Source organism: Chrysemys picta, chromosome 1 (genome assembly GCF_011386835.1).
Source record: "Chrysemys picta bellii isolate R12L10 chromosome 1, ASM1138683v2, whole genome shotgun sequence".
NCBI classification, from domain to species: domain Eukaryota; kingdom Metazoa; phylum Chordata; order Testudines; family Emydidae; genus Chrysemys; species Chrysemys picta.
In genome coordinates this window covers 314,535,822-314,556,415 of record NC_088791.1, presented here as the reverse complement: position 1 = coordinate 314,556,415, position 20,594 = coordinate 314,535,822, and the positions used below count along the sequence as shown (strand labels likewise).

Below are 20,594 nucleotides of genomic sequence, written 5' to 3'. Positions count from 1 at the left end.
TCCACACACCTTTCTTTGTCAGGAGGAAAAATTCCCACAAACTTTGTGGTGGAAAGTTATAAGTTGTTTCCAGAGATTTAGATAAGAATACCGAGTTACGAACTAGGTAAGACCTTCAGCCAGATCAAGTGGCTGCCTTGATAAAGCTCTAAAAGCCTTCAGCTCCAGTCACTGCTGTCACAATTTCCAGGTAACTGCACCTGTATTTCCCTCTTTCCCCCCAGTGGTCCACTCCAGGAGTGCCCAGTCAGGTCTTCAGCCACCACCTGTCTCTGGGCAAGGACCATTATCCTACTCCCTTCTGATGGGGTTTTATGGCTGCACAATTCCCTACTTTACACTGTGATATCCCCACCAAGCCAGTCTACCTAAAGACTAACACCTGTGCTTTGCTTTCTCTCTAAGGGCTATGAACAATGTATGGCCGGCAACTACAAGTTATCACACAGCTCTTTCTAAGCAAGCACATGTATTCTTAAAGTAACTGTGTTACAGAGAAAACATTAAAACAACAAAAGTTCCTAAATGCATGATAAAAGCTTACCAGAATCACCCAGCAGTCTTATGGGGCCCTAATAGGCCAAAGTCTCTCCAACCCTTCTGCAAGGGTTGGGGGCTCCCTTTGAACAGAAGGTTTTTGCCCATTTTAAACCCAGCCTTTTTGAATCAAAAACCCCTTTGTGTCTGTTGGTCTGTGGAAAACCCTAGTTTGAACCAGTATATGCAAGCCTCCCCAGGGGTACCACCTCTCTGGAGGTGTTTACAACCTAAGTGATTCACCTTAATCAACCCCCACTGCTTTTGGTTCCTGGAGGAGTTGTGGTAATTCTGCCTCCTGGAGCTGAATACAAGCCCTGGCCCACAGTGATGCATAAACCATTCATAAACTTAATACAATAAAGTCTGCAAAGATATTGCAACATCTGTCACAACTTAAATTCCCTCTAAGCTGCGCGGTCAAGCAGTAGCCTATTAAGTGCCGCACAGGCGCTCAGGGCTGCAGTGGGGAGTGATGCCTTTCCTCCAGCCCCGGACTTGCTGCGGCAGAGAGAGGCGCCTCTCCCCCCACCAGCCCAGGTGTTGCTGCAGGGAGAGAGAGATGGGGGGGGAGTCCTCTCTCCCTGATGTAGCCCCCGGGCAGCCTGCACCCCAAGCCCCTCATCCCTGGCCCCACCCCAGAGCCTGCACCCTCAGCCGGAGTCCTCAGCCCCCCCCCCAACCCCTCACGCACCCCAAACCCTTTATCCCCGGCCCCACCCCAGAGCCTGCACCCTCAGCTGGAGTCCTCACCCCCCTGCACTCCAACTCTCTGCCCCAGCCCTGAGACCCCTCTCCACACCCACTACATGAATTTTGTTAGGTGCACCAATATGGAGGTGATGTGTCACACATCACCTCCATATCAGTGCACATAACAAAATTCATTCTGCACATGCGTGGGAAAAATTCAAGAGAACACTGGTCACAATCACCATTAACAACATTGCAACTGAGATGAGTGCAGGGCCATTGCTCTTCCTGCTTGTAATGAGTCCCCTCACACTAGACTGCTTCCTGATTCCCATTTCTGTCAGACTCATCCCCACAAACTGCTTCTCTCTCAAAGTCTTTCACTGCCTCCCCACCACTTTTCTTTCACCCAAACTCATCCTCCATCCAGTATCTTTGGCATCCTCCAACCCCACCCTGCACCCTTTTCCTTTCCCTCCTAGTCTCATGCTCATTCATCTCCTCTACATACATATTTCTCTACCCACACCTGTAAAAAGAAACCTTAATTTTTGAATAAAGTAACAAAAAATGGCAACATGAAATGTGCAGTAACCTATAAGGAAATGCGTGACCTTACATTTGGAGTCTTCGTGTTCTCCATTCCCTATTCCCTCTTTTTTTTTAAATCTTCATTTGTCACATCATGCCTAAGTAGATAACGAGCATCCTACACACTCTCTGCAAAGTGCATACCACACCTTTGTAAGCTGCATGAAAAATAACTGCCATTTTCACCAGCACAGATCAAACATGAAGGTGGGCGAAGATATAAATAACATTTCTCACCAATGGTAAAGTAACAGCAATGAAACAGTTTGATAGAAAGCATTCCTGCTGTGCTACAAAAATATAAGCTAGCTTTGTCCAAACTCCCAACTATATGTATACAATTTTGTATGAGAGGTGCAAACTCCTTGGCTAAAACTCCATATAGTGTTTTGCAGAGAACAGACTTAAACATTTTATTAAAGCTAATGTTAAAAAATTATATAATATACAGGTTAAGAAAAGAGTGTCTGTATATCTGGGTATAGTGTTTAGATTATCCACAAATACAAAGTTTGTTTTAAAAGTCATAAGATACATATAATACATAATCAGCAATAACCCAAATTTAGATGAATAAATGTAACAATACAGTTTAGATATTAGCATCCAAATATTTGGGTACATTACTCATAAAAAGTTATACAGAGAGTTGGTTGTGAAAAGCAAATATATCAACAAGTGAAGATTGTCTCAGTAATTGAGAATTTAGGGTAGGTTGTCTGCTAAAATATACAATCCATCAGGGAAGTATCTGAGTTACCTTCCTGTCTGTGCTTCTCATCAGCACTGCAGCTCATCTCTTCTGACTCTGCCTATGTCCGGTGATGTGTTCTAGGTAGATGTCTCTCAACCACCTGATGGCGTCTGACACCATAAGTCGCCACATCAGCCGAGCATAGCTCCACATTCTCTCAACACTCACTCGTTACTGGGATCCCATGCGCCCAGGCCTCTGACGATCAGCGCATGAGTTTGAACCTTGTAGCCCCTAGCTCTCAAGGTGTCAGCCAGAGGTGTATTCTCTGAGAGCCAGGGCTACGAGATTCAAACTCACTCACTGATCGCCGGAGCCCTGGGCGTATGAGACCCCTACTACAACTCACATCATTCTTTTTCCTATACAGGCCATTTCCTCAGTTATCCAGGTAATCCATATTTCCCAAGTAAGAAACAGCTGAAAATCCTAGAAGAGTTATCACGAGAGACTAACACTTCAAATCTTCAAAAAAAGATTTGTAAATGCTGTTTTTGCCTTAAAATCAAATCACCAAACCAACCAACCAAAACAAAACAAACAAAAAACTAATGATGGTCTGGGCCCAAAAAGACACTTGTGGGAAAAAATGCCCTCCTTTCAGTGGAGAGGCATTAAACAAAAACTATGGAACACTGAAGACAGCCCAAATGACTGCTAGGAAGTGAAAATTACACTTCTGACTATCTCTAGGCTAATAGGGAAGGTTGAATTGGGGGAAGGAACGGAATTTTATCTGGGAGAAGATTTTGGTCTTTTTAATTTTCTTTTGTTTGGTGCCCAGAAGGCTCATCAAATCCACCATCTTCTTTCAGCCCCATGGGGGACTGGATTGTGGGGAAAGAGGAGGATCAGAATTGCATGTTGTGGTTGCCACATTTTCTTCATTTTTTCTCCGAGGAGTATGGAAAGTCTGTGTGTAAAAAACGATTACTCACCTTTGCAACTGTTGTTCTTCGAGATGTGTTGCTCATATCCATTCCAATAGGTGTGTGCGCGCCGCATGCACGATCGTTGGAGAAAATTTTCTACCCTAGCAACACCCGGTGTGTCGGCTGTGGAGCCCCCTGGAGTGGCGCCTTCATGGCGCTGGATATATACCCCAGCCGACCCAGCGCCCCCTCAGTTCCTTCTTGCCGGTTACTCCGACAGTGGGGAAGGGGGGCAGGTTTGGAATGGATATGAGCAACACATCTCGAAGAACAACAGTTACAAAGGTGAGTAATCGTTTTTTCTTCTTCGAGTGCTTGCTCATATCGATTCCAATTGGTGACTACCAAGCCTTACCTAGGCGGTGGGGTCGGAGTGAGACATCACTGTGTGCAAAACCGCTGAACCAAATGCAGCATCATCTCTGGATTGCTGTACAAGCGCATAGTGAGCGGCGAAGGTGTGGACTGATGACCAAACTGCAGCTCTACAAATGTCCTGGATTGGGACTTGAGCCAGGAAGGCAGTCGAGGAGGCTTGAGCCCTCGTGGAGTGGGCGGTGAGGCGTGGGGTTGGGACACCAGCCAGGTCGTAGCAAGCACAAATGCAGGACGTGATCCAAGAGGAGAGACATTGGGAGGAGACCGGTAGGCCTTTCATCCGGTCGGCTACTGCAACGAAGAGTTGCGTCGTCTTTCTAAATGGTTTCGTACGCTCAATATAGAAAGCCAGGGCCCTGCGCACGTCCAAGGAGTGCATACGCTGGTCTTGGCGCGTGGCGTGCGGCTTAGGATGGAAGACCGGGAGAAATATATCCTGGTTCACATGAAAAGCTGATACTACCTTGGGAAGGAAGGCAGGGTGGGGGCGAAGCTGCACCTTGTCTTTATGGAAGACTGTGTACGGAGGCTCAGACGTGAGGGCCTTGAATTCCAAAACACGCCTTGCTGAAGTTATGGCTACAAGGAAGGCTGTCTTCCAAGATAGGTAAAGGAGCGTGCAGGTAGCCAATGGCTTGAACGGGGGTCCTGTGAGCTTGGAGAGAACCAGGTTAAGATCCCACGCCAGAACGGGTTGGCGTTGCTGTGGGTAGAGGCGGTCTAAGCCCTTGAGGAATCTGACAACCATCGGGTTAGAGAAGACCGAGGAAGCGTGTTCTCTTGGGTGGAACGCCGATATAGCGGCCAGGTGAACCCTGACTGAAGATATTGCCAAGCCCTGCTGTCTCAGGGACAGGAGATACTCAAGTATGAGAGGAATAGACGCCTGCAAGGGGGGCGTGGCCCGCTGCTGGCACCAACAGGAGAACCGCTTCCACTTGGCTAAGTAAGTGGTCCATGTAGAGGGCTTTCTACTTCCCATCAGAATCTGTTGCATAGGATGAGAGCATTGCAGCTCTGTCCAATTCAACCATGGAGCATCCACGCTGTAAGGTGGAGCGATTGCAGGTCGGGGTGACAGAGTCGGCCGTGGTCCTGGGAGATCAAGTCTGGGCACAAGGGAAGTGTGATCGGAGTTTGAACCGATAGCTCCAGAAGTGTGGTGTACCAGTGCTGCCTTGGCCAAGCTGGAGCGACTAGAATCAGACGTGCCTGGTCTCTGCGTAGTTTGAGCAGTACCCTGTGGACCAGTGGGAATGGAGGAAAAGCGTAGAACAGCTGGTCTTTCCACGTTAGAAGGAAAGTGTCCGACAGGGAGCCCAGAGATCGCCCTTGTAGGGAGCAGAACACGTGGTACTTCCTGTTGGCTCGTGATGCGAACAGGTCTACCTGGGGAAATCCCCACCTCTGGAAGATGGAATAGATGATGTCAGGGCGAATCAACCACTCGTGCGTCTGGAAGGATCTGCTGAGACGGTCCGCCAGAGTGTTGTGGACTCCAGGGAGGAACGATGCCATGAGATGTATCGAGTGGGCAATGCAGAACTCCCACAGGCGAATGGCTTCTTGGCACAGGGGAGACGACCGGGCTCCTCCTTGCTTGTTGATGTAGAACATGGCCGTGGTGTTGTCTGTGAGGACTAACACGCAGCGGCCATGTAGGAGACCGAGAAATGCCTGACAGGCTAGGCGCACCGCCATCAGCTCTCCAACATTGATGTGCAGAGCTAGTTGGGATGCGGTCCACAGGCCTCGGGTATGGTGCTCCCCGAGGTGAGCACCCCAACCTAGAGATGAGGCGTCCGTGACCAGGTGCAGGGAGGGTTGTGGGGCGTGAAACGGCACTCCTGCACAAACCGCCTTCTGATCCAGCCACCAGGTGAGAGAGGTCAAGACCGAGTTCGGAATCGTGACCACCATGTTCAGGCTGTCCCGAGAAGGGCGGTACACCGAGGACACCCAGGCCTGAAGTTGACGAAGCCGAAGTCTGGCATGCCTGGTTACATAAGTACAAGAGGTCATGTGACCCAACAGACCGAGGCACATCCTTACAGTGGTAATCGGGAAGACCTGGAGTCCGTGAATGATGTTCGCGATGGTGCGAAACCGAGTGTCTGGCAGAAGAGCTCGGGCGAGTGTGGAGTCTAAGACTGCCCCGATAAACTCTATTCTCTGGGTCGGCTCCAGAGTGGACTTCTCTTTGTTGAGTAGAATGCCTAAGTCGTGGAATGTTTGTAGTATTATCTGGACGTGCGCCCGAACTTGCTCCCTGGTGCAGCCGCGGACCAGCCAGTCGTCTAGTTACGGGAACACCTGTATCCTTTGTCGCCGAAGGTATGCTGCAATGACGGCCATACATTTGGTGAACACTCTCGGAGCCGCGGACAGTCCGAAGGGAAGGACGGCAAATTGGTAGTGTACCTTGTTTACTACAAAACGAAGGACGCGCCTGTGTGGGGGGTAGATCGCTATATGAAAATATGCGTCCTTCATGTCGAGGGCGGCGTACCAGTCCCCAGGATCCAGGGAAGGGATGATGGTCCCAAGGAGACCATGCGGAACTTCAACTTTACTATGAATTTGTTGAGTCCGCGTAAGTCTAAAATGGGTCGCAGACCCCCTTTTGCTTTGGGGATCAGGAAGTAGCGGGAGTAAAACCCCTTGCCCCTTAACTCTGGGGGAACCTCTTCTATGGCCCCCATAGAGAGGAGCCCAAAAACCTCCTGTATAAGGAGATGCTCGTGAGAAGGGTCCCTGAAGAGGGACGGGGAGGGGGGGTACAAAGAAAACTGGAGAGCGTATCCCCTCTCCACTGTGCGAAGGACCCAACAGTCCGAAGTTATAAGGGACCAAGCACGGTGGAAACGGGAGAGGCGATCCCGAAAGAAAGGAAATGGATCCTGGGTAGTGGCTGGTGCGCCGCCCTCGGGCGCAGCTTCAAAAGTTTTGTCTAGGTCCAGAAGGTGGCCTAGAAGGGCCCTGGCTCTGACCGGGTTGGGGTCCGGTCGACCTCCGTCTACCACCTCGTCCCCGCCTTCTGGGGAAGTCCTGTCTCAGACGAGGAGGGTAGAACCTTTGTGGCTGTGGCCTAAAGGGCCTGCGTTGAGGGTCCTGGGACATGCATCCCCAGGGAGTTCATGATGGTTCTGGCGGTAACCCCGAAAACTGGGGCCAGGAGACACGTCGCATGGCTATCCCAGACGCTAGTGTCCTGGCGGCCGAGTCTGCAATGTCGAGGGAGGCCTGTAAGGAGGTTCTGGCCACCTTTTTGCCCTCCTCCACCAGGGCCCCGAACTCCTCCCTCGAGTCCTGGGGGACCAACTCTTTAAATTTCCCCATGGAATTCCATGAGTTATAATTGTACCAACTTAAGAGCGCCTGTTGGTTTGCGGCCCTGAGCTGCAGACCCCCCGCCGAATAAACCTTGCGTCCAAACAAATCAAAGCGCTTAGCGTCCTTTGATTTGGGCGCTGCCGCCTGCTAGCCATGGCGCTCTCTGGCGTTCACTGATGAGACTACCAGTGAACACGGTGGGGGATGTGTGTAGAGGTACTCAGTCTTTAGAGGGAACAAAATACTTCCTCTCTACCCCTGGCAGTGAGAGGGATGGATGCCGGGGCTTGCCATATGGACGTAGCGTTAGCCTGAATTGTACGGATAATGGGCAACGCCACCCGGGTTGGGGCATCAGATGAAAGGATGCTCACCACCGGGTCGTCCACCTCCACTATCTCCTCGGCCTGTAGGTCCATACTTCGTGCCACCCTACATAACAAGTCTTGGTGGGCACGAAGATCTATAGGAGGTGGGCCTGAGGGTGTTGTACCCGCCCTTGCTCATCTGGGGAAGATGAGGTCGCCGCCTCAGGGGGTAAAGGATCTGTTTGCGGGTCCGGCTCCAAGGGACTTGGAGGTGCAGGATCCCCTGCACCAGGGTCTGGTGCCTGCGTGGGCATCGGTGCCGGAGCCTCCATGCCCCCAGGGGAGGACCGGAGATGGTGGCCTCAGGAACCCTGGGCTCAGAGTGAATCGAGTGAGAGGCCGCTGGTGGAGCCCCTTGCGCCTGGTGATACGCCCAAGGGGTCCAGAAAGACCAATGCGCAGGGTCTTGTCGAAGGTTTTCTGCCCCCTCCTGCCAATGACCCAAGTCGTCTGCAGGTTGACCCTGAGCAGGGTAAGCTGAACGGGGAGCCCCTTCAGACGAGTGAGATGCTGATCTCGAGGGCCAGGGCGGTGCTGAGCGTGGGTGTAGGGATTCGTCCTGGTACGGTGCTGAGCGGTGCCAATCCATCGGTGAGCGGTCTCTCTGCGGTGCTGGTGAATGGTACCAGGATCGAGAACGGTGCCGATGTCCATGTCGGTACCGGGATCCGGATCTGGATTGGGACGACGAAGACTGTCTGTAAACTCGGTGCCGGGAGCGGCCTCGCGAATGGGAGCAGCGCTCGTACCGGTGCCGAGAACTGCGCCTGGACTCCGACCAGTACCGATGCTCGGGTCGATGCCGAGAAGAAGACCAGTGCCGGGAGGTAGATCTGTGCCGCGAGTACGACTGGCGCCGAGATGGAGATCGGTGCCGGGACTGTGAGCGGCGTCGAGACCTGCTCCGAGACCGGGAGCGGTGCCGCGAGTCCACGCCCGGAGATGACGGGCGTATCAGGATCGGCTTGCACCTGGACTGTACCGTACAAAGGGCGTGCGGTGCCGCGGGTTGAGAAGGCGCCGGCTCCGTGAGGGCGATGAGGTCTCTCGCCGTGGCACACGTCTCTGGTGTAGAGGGGAGACAGGGCTCCACCACCTGGCGGGGCGGTGAGCCAGTCCACACCGGACTCAACGGCTCTACACCTGGTGCCGGAGTCAATGGTGCTGATAACACTTGCACCCTCTCGCGTTCGGAAGCCGGGCGCGGCTCTACCACTGGTGCGGGGGGAGCCGGTGCCTGTTGGACGGCAGCGTCCTGAGTCTTGCGAAGCCTTTTATGTCCCAGAGATAGGGACTGATGCTGAGGGGCTTGCGGCGGACGCGGTGCCGAGGGACGACGGTGCCGTGGCGCCTTCTCCACGTCTGCTCGCGGTGCCATGCTGGAAGGTGCCGCTGGGGCGCTACACACCGAGGTGCTCGGTGCCGGAACCTGGCGCGCCGCAGGAGGATCTGGGCTAAGTACCGCCTCCATGAGGAGCTGCTTAAGCCTGAAGTCCCGCTCCTTTTTCGTCCTTGGCCTGAAAGCCTTGCAAATCTTGCACTTGTCCGTCTGGTGAGACTCCCCTAAGCACTTCAGACAAGAGTCATGGGGGTCTCCCGTTGGCATAGGCCTAGCACGTCGCGCACGGCTTAAAGCCGGGAGCCTTGAGCATGAGCCCCGCTGTGCGCCCGGGGGGGAAATAAGAGCCCCCTTAACCCCCGCTAACTACGAAAAACTATAACTACTCTTCAAACTATTAACAACAGCTACTAATCTAAAGAACACAATTAACAACTATCAACAAGAGGTAACGGGTAAAGCTAGGGAGAATGGAGAACAGCTATGCCGCGCTCCACAGTTCCAACGACCGTCACGGGTGGTAAGAAGGAACTGAGGGGGCGCTGGGTCGGCTGGGGTATATAACCAGCACCATGAAGGCGCCACTCCAGGAGGCTCCACAGCCGACCCACCGGGTGTTGCTAGGGTAGAAAAATTTTTCCGACGATCGTGCACGCAGCGCGCACACACCTATTGGAATCGATATGAGCAAGCACTCTAAGAAAAACATACGACTCTGGACATCTCATTTAGAATTTTGACTTGCACTTCTGAACTTTTACATTATTTCCATATGAGTAAACTGCATTTCTGTTCAGGGTGAACAACTCAAAGGATGGCCTGTGGGGTCATGTCCAGTCGTGGCTATCTACAAATAAATAATGGGTATCACTAGGGAGAATAAAAATCCAGCCTGAAAGTATTATGGAAAGAGAATTAAGACTAATAACTACATGTGCAGGACTGGACTAGTCAGTCACAGAAAAAAGGCTTATTCAGCATACCACTTAGAGTGGAGATTGTAAAAACAACTGAATCAATCAGAACACAGCTGTTTTTTGGAAGGGAGGATGTCATACCCTAATGTTAATATGGAACTGGACTTGAACAGAGAAGTGGTGGCTCACAAAGAAAAACACTTTTTCTTATAAAAGCAGTGAATTGCTGTAACAGACACAAAACACCTTGAGGAGCTGAGACTGGACACTCAGACCACATGCAGACCAGCAGCAGTTTACCAGTACAGGAACGTGGTAAACTTTACCAGCAAATGCTCATATGCACACAGCTATACCTGCAAAACTGTGCTTTGTATCAGAATAATAACCAACCCACCCACCCTAGATATAACTGCTTCGACCTTGGGGACTTCTGCCAGTCAGGGTCCAGGATCACACCTCCTCACGCCCCTGACCGACAGTGATGCCAGCAGAAGTCTGGAGTGTAGATATAGCCTGTACTGAGATATATCTATAATCTATATCTATCTATCTATATAAAATATAGTTGTACCAGTACAATCCCTATACTGGTATAGCTTATTCCCCTTCCCAAATGGGAATAAACTATATTAGAATAAGCACTTTTATATTGGTTTTACTGTGTCAACACTTGGGGGTGGTGGTGTTCCCATTATTAGTATAGTTAAAGTGGTATAATCTGTGTATGTAAACGAGGACTAAATGAACAACCTGGTACAGTGACAAATTTTTTTGCTGGGACACACCCACATACGGGTGAATACCAGACTATCCACCATGTAAGGTTTTTTGTGTTTATTTTTGTATTATAAAAGTTATTGCTCCCCTCAGCGATATTTTTAACAGTCAGTCTGAGGCACGTTAGCTGCCTGTTTTTATTCTCTCTTTATTCCCCACTACTTGGCTTTAAGCAGGGCTCACATTGAGCTAGTATGGCGTACCAGCCTTGGTATGCTATGCGCAAACACACCTGAGTGGATTATACGCCTACACCCGTATATCAAAGAACGACAGATACAGAACAGGTAAGTAACTGTTTTCTCTCTATCACATATGCAAGTCATCAGAATGAGCCACGGCTCATGGTAGATTATGCTGATGTTTAAAACATGATTGTGTGTGCTCTCTGAGCACCACTGGGCTCCTTAGGTGGTGCCTGAACATATCCCTGAGATCTGCTGGACTCCTTGGGTTTAGCTCCTTCTTGATTGGGAGAGAAATAAATTGGTGATAACGTATTAACCCTAGATATTAAAAAATCTGAGGCACCCAAAATCATGAGTGGCTTAAAATCAAGAGATTATAAATTTTGGGGTTCATTTTGTTTGCCTTGGGTTTCTGAGCTTTTAGGGTGCACTTGGGTCACATTGTCAAATGTTTTTCTTCACAACCACGGAAGTTAGAATTGTACTGTTCTGTTTTTAATGAAGGTTGAAATTTCTCATGTAACAACTCGTCTCCAGGAGCTAAGCTTTAAGGAAAATATCAAATATTGGTAAGTGTTGGCAACCCTAACCAAGGGCTGGAAACAGCGTCCATAAGGACGGCATGCATGTCATGCACCTCCTTATGGCCCCTCTCTAGGCTATATAAGGGTGGTGGAACCCTGATTACCATCAGTTCCTTCACATCCCAGGGAGCTAGACTAAGTCTCCAATGATGAGGGGTGGGTTGTGGAATACACGTCAGCACCCACATATTGAAGAACAGTTACAGAACAGGCTTGAGAGTCCACGTAATTGGAATCGATATGAGCAAGCACTCGAAGAAGAAAAGGCAGCTACTCACTTTTGTAACTGTTGTTCTTCGAGATGCGTTGCTCATATCCATTCCAAACCCGCCCTCCTTCCCCTCTGTCGGAGTAGCCAGCAAGAAGGAACTGAGGGGGCGCTGGGTCGGCAGGGGCATATATCCAGCGCCATAAAGGCACCACTCCAGGGAGCGCCTCAGCCGACCCACCGAGTGTTGCTAGGGTAAAAATCTTCCGACTATTGTGCACATGGCACGCGCACACCTAACTGGAATATATATATGAGCAACACATCTCGAAGAACAACAGTTACAAAGGTGAGTAACCGTCTTTTTCTCTGTGCTGGTATGTCCGATAACACAGGAGGTCCGCTGTACATCAGTACCCGCAACAATTTCAGGTCCATCAGCTCCTTCAACTTTAGGACACAGGACACAGTTTGCAAATGCTGACTGCCACGTTACTGATGAAGAAACAGGCACTGTCCATGGTCGGGGTATCGGCAGATAAAATGTCGATTACCGAATCCTCGACCTCCACCACCTCCTCCACCTGGAGGTTCATGTTTTGTGCCACCCTGCGAAGCAAGTCTTGGTGTGCACGGAGATCTATAGGTGGGAGGCCAGAAGAGGACGTACCCACCACCGCCTCGTCAGCCGAAGACAAGGAGGATACGCCCACGACTAATGGGCCCTGGGGCAAGTCTTGCTGGGTGGCGGGGGGGGTCCGGCTGCCCTAGGTCCACCATGCTAGGGGCATGGGCCTGAATTGAGGGTAGGGCCGTCGCCTCTGAGCCCCCTGCGGGGGCGGGGGGGGGGCGAGCGCGACTGACAGTGGTCTCCGGGACCTGGGGTTCTGAGTGGGCAGAGCAAGAGGCCCCCGAGGGGACACCTTGGGCTTGATGGTATGCTCAAGGGGTCCAAAAGGACCATTGTGGGGGTCCCTGAACAGGATCCTGCCCTTCGTCGTGGCATTGGCTAGTGCCGTCCGCGTCTTGGTCATGGACATGGTAGCCATTTTCCGCTTGGGACGACCTCAAGTTAGGGCGGGACGGCCAAGATGGAGCCGCTCGCTCATGCTGGGTCGCACTGTCCTGCCTTGTTGTCTAGCACCGCGCAGATGGAGATCGGCACCGCGGTCTTGAGCGGTACCGCGACCTGGATCGGGACCAGTGGTCGTATCGGTGCCGGGAGGCAGATCTGGATCTCGACGAAGATCAACAGGCTGGGCGGTGCTGGAATCGACTCCGAGTAGATCGGCGCCAGGATCGGTACCGACCATACTGGGAAGATCTTTGTGAGGCGAAGCGGCACTGCGAGTGCGAATGGTGCAGAGATGGTGATCGGTGCCAGGACTGCGAGCAGTGCCGTGGACAAGACCAATGTCTGGATCAGGACCACGACCTGGACTGGGATCGGTGCCGACCCGTCTCGCTCTGCGACGGAGGGCGCATCATGGAGGGCTTCCCTTTTGAGGGAACAGCCCGCACCAGCGGTACCAAAGGTTGTGACAGTCCTGGCTCAGTGAGCGCAATCAGGTTGCATGGCGTGGAGAAAGTCTCCAGGGTGGAAGGTAGGCCAAGCTCAACCGCAGTACGCATCGGGGAGCTTATGTGCACTGGACTCAACGGCGCTTGAGGCACTGGAATTGCCGGTATTGCCGGTGCCGGAGTTGGAGCCTTCGCGGGGCGGTCTGGCACGGGACGCTGCTCCAAGAGGGGCACAGGCAATGCCGGCAACTGTACAGGAGCAGAAGGTTGCTTGTGCTGCTTCTTGGGTCCCAGAGACAGCGAGCGGTGCCGCGCTGGTAGCGGTGCCGGAGACGTCCAGTGCCGGGAGTCTTCGCCGGTGCCAGGTCATGAAGCTGTTGTTTCCAGTGCCGGAGGCGCGCTTTGGACCGACGGGGCCAGGTCTCGGCACGGAGCCGAAGACATTGGGCTAAGTGCCGCTTCCACAAGGAGCTGCTTCAAGCGAAAGTCCCGCTCCTTTTTAGTCCGAGGCTTGAATGCCTTACAAATGTGGCACTTATCTGATTGATGGGATTCCCCCAGGCACTTCAAACAGGAGTCGTGGGGGTCTCCCATAGGCATCGATTTAAGGCAGGCCGAGCATGGTTTGAAAATGAGCCCGGGTACCGGGAGGGAGGAAAGGGGAGAAACCCCAATTACTATGTACACTAACAACAATAACAACTATTAACTACAACTATAAACTACTAACTACTCTATAACAAGTATCTACAAGTATAAACGAGCTAAGAGCTAGGGGAGTGGAGATCAGCTAAGCCGCGCTCCACAGTTCCAACGATTGTCACGGGCAGTAAGAAGGAACTGAGGGGGCACTGGGTCAGCAGGGGCATATATCTGGCGCCATAAGGGCGCCACTCCAGGGGGCGCCTCAGCCGACCCACCAAGTGTTGCTAGGGTAAAAATCTTCCGACGATCGTGCATGCAGCACACGCACGCCTAATTGGAATCGATATGAGCAAGCACTCTAAGAAGAATAAATCTGATGCTGTCATAAAGGCTTGCGAGGTGATAGGTACCAAAAGGAACAGCGCCAGACAGCATACTGTGACATCCGTAGGTAATGGACTGGATAGCTCTCTCTCTCTCGAGTCAACGGTACGGTACCAGGATCCTCCCACCTCATTACCGGGGAGACATAGGTTGATGGGTCTTGATGTCGCTGACAGCCTTTTCTGGACGAAGAGGATGATCAATTTCTCTTTGATTTCTGATGACGCTGATTAGTTTTATGGGTCTTCTGGGGCAGGTGAACAAGCCCTTTCTCTTCTCTTCAGGAAGAAAGGAGAGCAGCAGAATATGGACCCTGGACTTCAGAAAAGCAGACTTTGACTCCCTCAGGGAACAGATGGGCAGGATCCCCTGGGAGAATAAGGTGAAGGGCAAAGGGGTCCAGGAGAGCTGGCTGTATTTTAAAGAATCCTTATTGCGGTTGCAGGAACAAACCATCCCGATGTGTAGAAAAAATAGTAAATATGGCAGGCGACCAACTTGGCTAAACAGTGAAATCCTTGCTGATCTTAAACGCAAAAAAGAAGCTTACAAGAAGTGGAAGATTGGACAAATAACCAGGGAGGAGTATAAAAATATTGCTCAGGCATGCAGGAGTGAAATCAGGAAGGCCAAATCACACTTGGCGTTGCAGCTAGCAAGAGATGTTAAGAGTAACAAGAAGGGTTTCTTCAGGTATGTTAGCAACAAGAAGAAAATCAAGGAAAGTGTGGGCCCCTTACTGAATGAGGGATGCAACCTAGTGACCAAGGATGTGGAAAAAGCTAATGTACTCAATGATTTTTTTGCCTCTGTCTTCACAAACAAGGTCAGCTCCCAGACTGCTGTACTGGGCAGCACAGCATAGGGAGGAGGTGACCAGCCCTCTGTGGAGAAAGAAGTGGTTCGGGACTATTTAGAAAAGCTGGACGTGCGATTGGGGGAGGTCCTGGATGCCTGGAAAAAGGCTAATGTAGTGCCCATCTTTAAAAAAGGGAAGGAGGAGGATCCGGGGAACTACAGGCCAGTCAGCCTCACCTCAGTCCCTGGAAAAATCATGGAGCAGGTCCTCAAGGAATCAATTATAAAACACTTAGAGGAGAGGAAAGTGATCAGGAACAGTCAGTATGGATTCACCAAGGGGAAGTCGTGCCTGACTAACATAATTGCCTTCTATGATGAGATAACTGGCTCTGTGGATGAGGGGAAAGCAGTGGATGTGTTATTCCTTATCAAAAGCTTTGCTAAAGACACGGTCTCCCACAGTATTCTTGCCGCCAAGTTAAAGAAGTATGGGCTGGATGAATGGACTGTAAGGTAGATAGAAAGCTTGCTAGATCGTCGGGCTCAACGGGTAGTGATCAATGGCTCCATGTCTAGTTGGCAGCCGGTTTCATGTGGAGTGCCCCAAGGGTCTGTCCTGGGGCCGGTTTTGTTTAATATCTTTATTAATGATCTGGAGGATGGTGTGGACTGCACTCTCAGCAAGTTTGCAGATGACACTAAACTGGGAGCATGGTAGATACACTGGAGGATAGGGATCAGATACAGAGGGACCTAGACAAATTAGAGGATTGGGCCAAAAAAAAAAAAAACAAAAAAAAAAAACCTGATGAGGTTCAACAAGGACAAGTGCAGAGTCCTGCACTTAGGATGGAAGAATCCTATGTACTGCTACAGACTAGGGACCAAATGGCTAGGTAGCAGTTCTGCAGAAAAGGACCCAGAGGTCACAGTGGACGAGAAGCTGGATATGAGTCAACAGTGTGCTCTTGTTGCCAAGAAGACTAACAGCATTTTGGGCTGTATAAGTAGGGGCATTGCCAGCAGATCGAGGAACGTGATCATTCCCCTTTATTCGACATTGGTGAGGCCTCATCTGGAATACTGTGTCCAGTTTTGGGCCCCACACTACAAAAAGGATGTGGAAAAATTGGAAAGAGTCCAGCGGAGGGCAACAAAAATGATTAGGGGTCTGAAGCACATGACTTATGAGGAGAGGCTGAGGGAACTGGGATTGTTTAGTCTCCAGAAGAGAAGAATGAGGTGGGATTTGTTAGCTGCTTTCAACTACCTGAAGGTGGGTCCCAAAGAGGATGGAGCTCGGCTGTTCTCAGTGGTGGAAGATGACAGAACAAGGAGCAATGGTCTCAAGTTGCAGTGGGGAAGGTCTAGGTTGGATATTAGGAAACACTATTTCACTAGGAGGGTGGTGAAGCACTGGAATGCGTTACCTAGGGAGGTGGTGGTATCTCCTTCCTTGGAGGTTTTTAAGGCCCGGCTTGACAAAGCCCTGGCTGGGATGATTTAGTTGGGAATTGGTCCTGCTTTGAGCAGGGGGTTGGACTAGATGACCTCCTGAGGCCCCTTCCAACCCCGATATTATATGATTCTATGATTCTTGGGGTAGAATCAGAGTCCAGGGGTCCACTGGAACTACCATAGAAGTAGACGGTGTCAGAGAATAGCTGGCCGAACGATCCAACGAATACCCTGGTGCCAAGACAGGCTTTGTAGCCTGTTCCATCAGGTGCTGTTCCAACTGAAGGTCTCTGGAAATCAGTGTTAACTTTTCCAATGAACATTAGATACTGCTCCTTACCATAATGTGTTCCTCACCAAGACACAGTAAGCAGCATGTGTGCAGGTCACTATAAGGAACAGAGGCCCCACATGATGCCTGGTGCTTAAAACTCGGAGAATGCTGCATAACCTACTACAACTAACTAAACTAATGTTACACTACACTACACGACTGGTACTAACTGCTACTAACTATTTACACTACAAACTCTCAGTAAGTAGGTGTGACACAGGAAATAAATTGTGAGGAGAGAACTGCAGAGGGAGCTCAGACTTAAGCCACTGGTGGTAAGAAGGAATGGGGTAGGGATTGGTGCACCGCCATCCTTATGTAGCCTCTGGAAGGGCCACAAGGAGGTGCAGGATGTGCACACTGCCCCAATGGGTACTGCTGCAAGGGGAAAAGTCTCCAGCTCCTAGTGTGCTAAGTGTAAACACACTTGAGTGGACTACGTCTGCAACCACTCGAAGAACCATCACCTTTTTTTCCCACCCTCTCAATTAGACCCCAGCTGTAAGATTCCAAAACTGATTTAGCAACTGTTTGAAGAGACAAGCACTGCTGGATACTCATGAGAGAAAAACCTAGACTTCCGACCTTAAGGAAGGTGGGAGCAGAAGAAAGGAGTAACAGGCTAAACAGACAACATGAGAATGGCAGAACTTTTTTTTTTCCATAGAAAGGTGTTTCAAGAAAACTGGATTTATGTCAATGTGAGCACAGGGGGAGCCATAAAACCTAAGTAATACAAGTCTTTGTATAGTGATTTTAAAAAGTTAATATGGGACAAATTTATAGTCTGGAAGATAAGAAATTTTCCACATAACCACTCTAGGCACATGTGTTATTGTATTCGTAGAACCATTAAGTTAATACATATCTAGAAATAAAATTAATCAGACCCTTATTTAATTTTAACAACCATTCCAACTATGGAAGCCAGGACGGAAGTCCCTTTGGAGTTAAATTTGCTTCACAGCTCTACAACGTGTATTGGCAAAAATCTGAACAGCAAATTTGATTTCATTTTGGTTCTACAAAGATGCTCGATGACATGGTGAACATTCATGGAATAATATAGATCTGTCAAAATGCTAATGAAAAATCAATAGGGAACAAGTAAAGATTGACTACAATGAAGCCACGTACCGAGGGAAAGGCATATAAACTGAAAATCCCACCTCTTCTGATATTATTTAAGTTTCTTCCTATGTCTTACTTGCACAGGAAAAATAATTAATTACTGCCAAATACTGTCCTATAACTATTTCATTTCAACTAGGTATACCAGTAACCTTAGCATTATTCTGCATGCAAAATAGCTTTTGAACATTGTTTAAAAATGGGAAAATAACACCATACCTGATGCAAACACACTAATGTGTAGAATGCTTCACCTGCTGCAGTTGTCATCTCTGTATTGTGCTTTTGTAGTACCAGCATATCAAAGACCATCTGAAGTGATAAAACAAATTAATTATCTAAAATGCAGACTGTTAGGCTGTCACTATGTAACGAAGTAGAAGGGGGAAATCTTGTTTAGGAAGCTAAAAGGAGCAGACCTATTGAAGACTGCTTCCTGAAACAAGTCTAAGTCCTTTATGGATCTGGGGAGAATATGAGTTATTGAATAAGGATTTCTGGAAATATTTATAGTTTATGCTTTTAGAGCTAGAAGACATTGGGGGACTATTACTGTGTTATTTAAATGTGACTTCTTTACAGTGAAAAGGGCATATTTACTAAGTTTGTCTTTAGAAATGTTTTTTGTTACATTAGCTTACAATGGGGATTTTCTGAGGAGAAGATTTGATTATTAGAAAAGGGGAGAAACACAACATTTTCTTGAACAAATAGAAAGAGGAGTATAGATTCTATTGTGAATTAACTGTCTATTAAGAGGTATACTGACACACCAACAAACACTTAAAAGGTGCAAACTGTAGGATAACCATGTCCTTGTCTTCACAAAAATTAAACACTCTTAATAGTCTCTTAATTTGTAACAGTCATAAATGATCTTTTATTTATATGTTAATTTTATGATACAAGAGAGGAAAGATTAAAAAACTGGCTATGTTTAAAATGACTGAGGGGGGACCCAATAACTGTTTTCAAATATATATGGGCTGTTATAAAGGGGACAGTGATCAATTGTTCTCTGTGTCTCCTGATGGAAGGACAAGTAGCAATGGGCTTACTGTGCAGCAAGGGAGTTTTAGGTTAGATATTAGGAAAACCTAAGTATAAGAATAGTTAAGCATGAAACAGGATTCAAAGGGAGGGTTGTGGAATCCCCATCATTGGAGGTTTTTAAGAAAAGGTTAGACAAACACATGCCAGGAATGGCCTAGGTATATTTGGTCCTAGCTCAGCACACCAAACTGGACTAGATGACCTCACAAGGTCCCTTCTAGACCTACATTTTTATGATTCTACAAACAAGGAGAAGAATAAATGAAAGGTTTTGCTCTTCCAGAATAAAATGGGGAACCCATTCATCAGGTCTGTGAAAGATGTTGTGACTTTGGAGAATCCTAAGGTTCAATGAAAACTAAGTGGGTGAGGGAATGACAGAAGGGGGTGGAAGTCAGAGAATTTAAGGTAGAAATTTAGAGAAGGGATTGAAAAAACAAGTACGTCCAGCTTTATCAAACTTTATTTAAGGCTTGTTGTTCACTCTCAACCGGACTGATGTCAATGAGCCTGCTATGAGAAAATTAAGATCCCAAGCAAGACTTAGTCTGTGCTGAAAGAGTAAGGTAAGAGATTTTTCGTTAAACATTTAACCCGGGGTTAAGCACACAGATTTTCCTACCAGCCAGCTCATGGCTAGAGGCAATTGGCTGCTCCCAATTTACACTAAGACCCAGCTAAACAAGATGGAGCAGATAGTCCAGAACAGTAGACACTTAACATGACACTGGATTGAGAACCTATGTAATTTTCTTTAAATAGAAGTCCAACCAGAGCAGCATCCTCTTCTTTTCTTGTTTTAGTAATCAACTATTCCATTTTCCCTACCTATTCCTGTTGCTTCTTGTCCAATCCATCCTTCAGCTTACAAGCAACCTTGCCCATTCTGTTTTAGTTCTTTGTGTCATCTACTCAGACTTCACAGTAATTCTTACTAAAGTCTTTTAAGTTTCATTTTGAAGCCCAGACACATAACACAAAAACATGAGCTACTGACTGAAAAGTCCCAGGTCTGCCACTGATTTGGCATGACTTTGGGCAAGTTGTTTCTCTTCTCTGTGCCTCTACTTCCCCTTATACCTTTTGTCGGTCTTGTCTTAATAGACTAAATTCTTTAGGGCAAGGACAGTCTCTTATATTGTGTTCGTACAGTGCTTAGTCTAATGGGGCCTTGATCTCAGTTGGGCCTCTAGAAACCATTGTAATACAAATAACAAAATATGGCAGCGTAATTTGCAAATAGACATTTTACCTTAAGAAAGTGCCTTGTTGCTAGAAATAGTGATGAGTCTGTTTCCTGTGCTTTTGCACACTGTTCTGCTAATGGTGTTAAAGCTTCCAGACAGAGTTGGCAAACCTCAGAACTCATCCTGATAATCGAAGTGTCAAAGAAAAAGCATCAAAGAATAACTCAGATTTTCTTTTTAAGTTGTGGTAAATTTCTAAACAGCATCATTAGAAAATGTTTTAATGAGTACATGTCCTAGGACTTTATTTATTTTTACTAGAGTGCTTTAACAAAAAGATAGGAATCTATTGCATCTTTGTTGTCCTCTTTTATTGGCTTGTACGCTGTAAAATAATTCTGTCATCTGTGACCTGACATTTTCAGAAACAGTCCCTTATGGCCAAGCTTCTCATCTGTTTTTGACACCTGCTGTAGGT

At 48.6% G+C, this 20,594-nt stretch overlaps 1 protein-coding gene across 2 annotated transcripts in view; it reads right to left on the bottom strand.

Annotated features, from left to right (window-relative positions):
* Positions 1-20,594, bottom strand: part of XPO4 (exportin 4) — a 164,540-nt gene that overhangs the window by 8,403 nt on the left and 135,543 nt on the right. For both annotated transcript variants that reach the window (XM_005304383.4, XM_042842900.2), the window contains 2 exons: positions 20,182-20,299; positions 18,096-18,188 (listed from right to left, as the gene is read on the bottom strand). In XM_005304383.4, the coding sequence (XP_005304440.1) occupies positions 18,096-18,188; positions 20,182-20,299 (211 nt within the window). The remainder of the gene's footprint in view (positions 1-18,095; positions 18,189-20,181; positions 20,300-20,594) is intronic.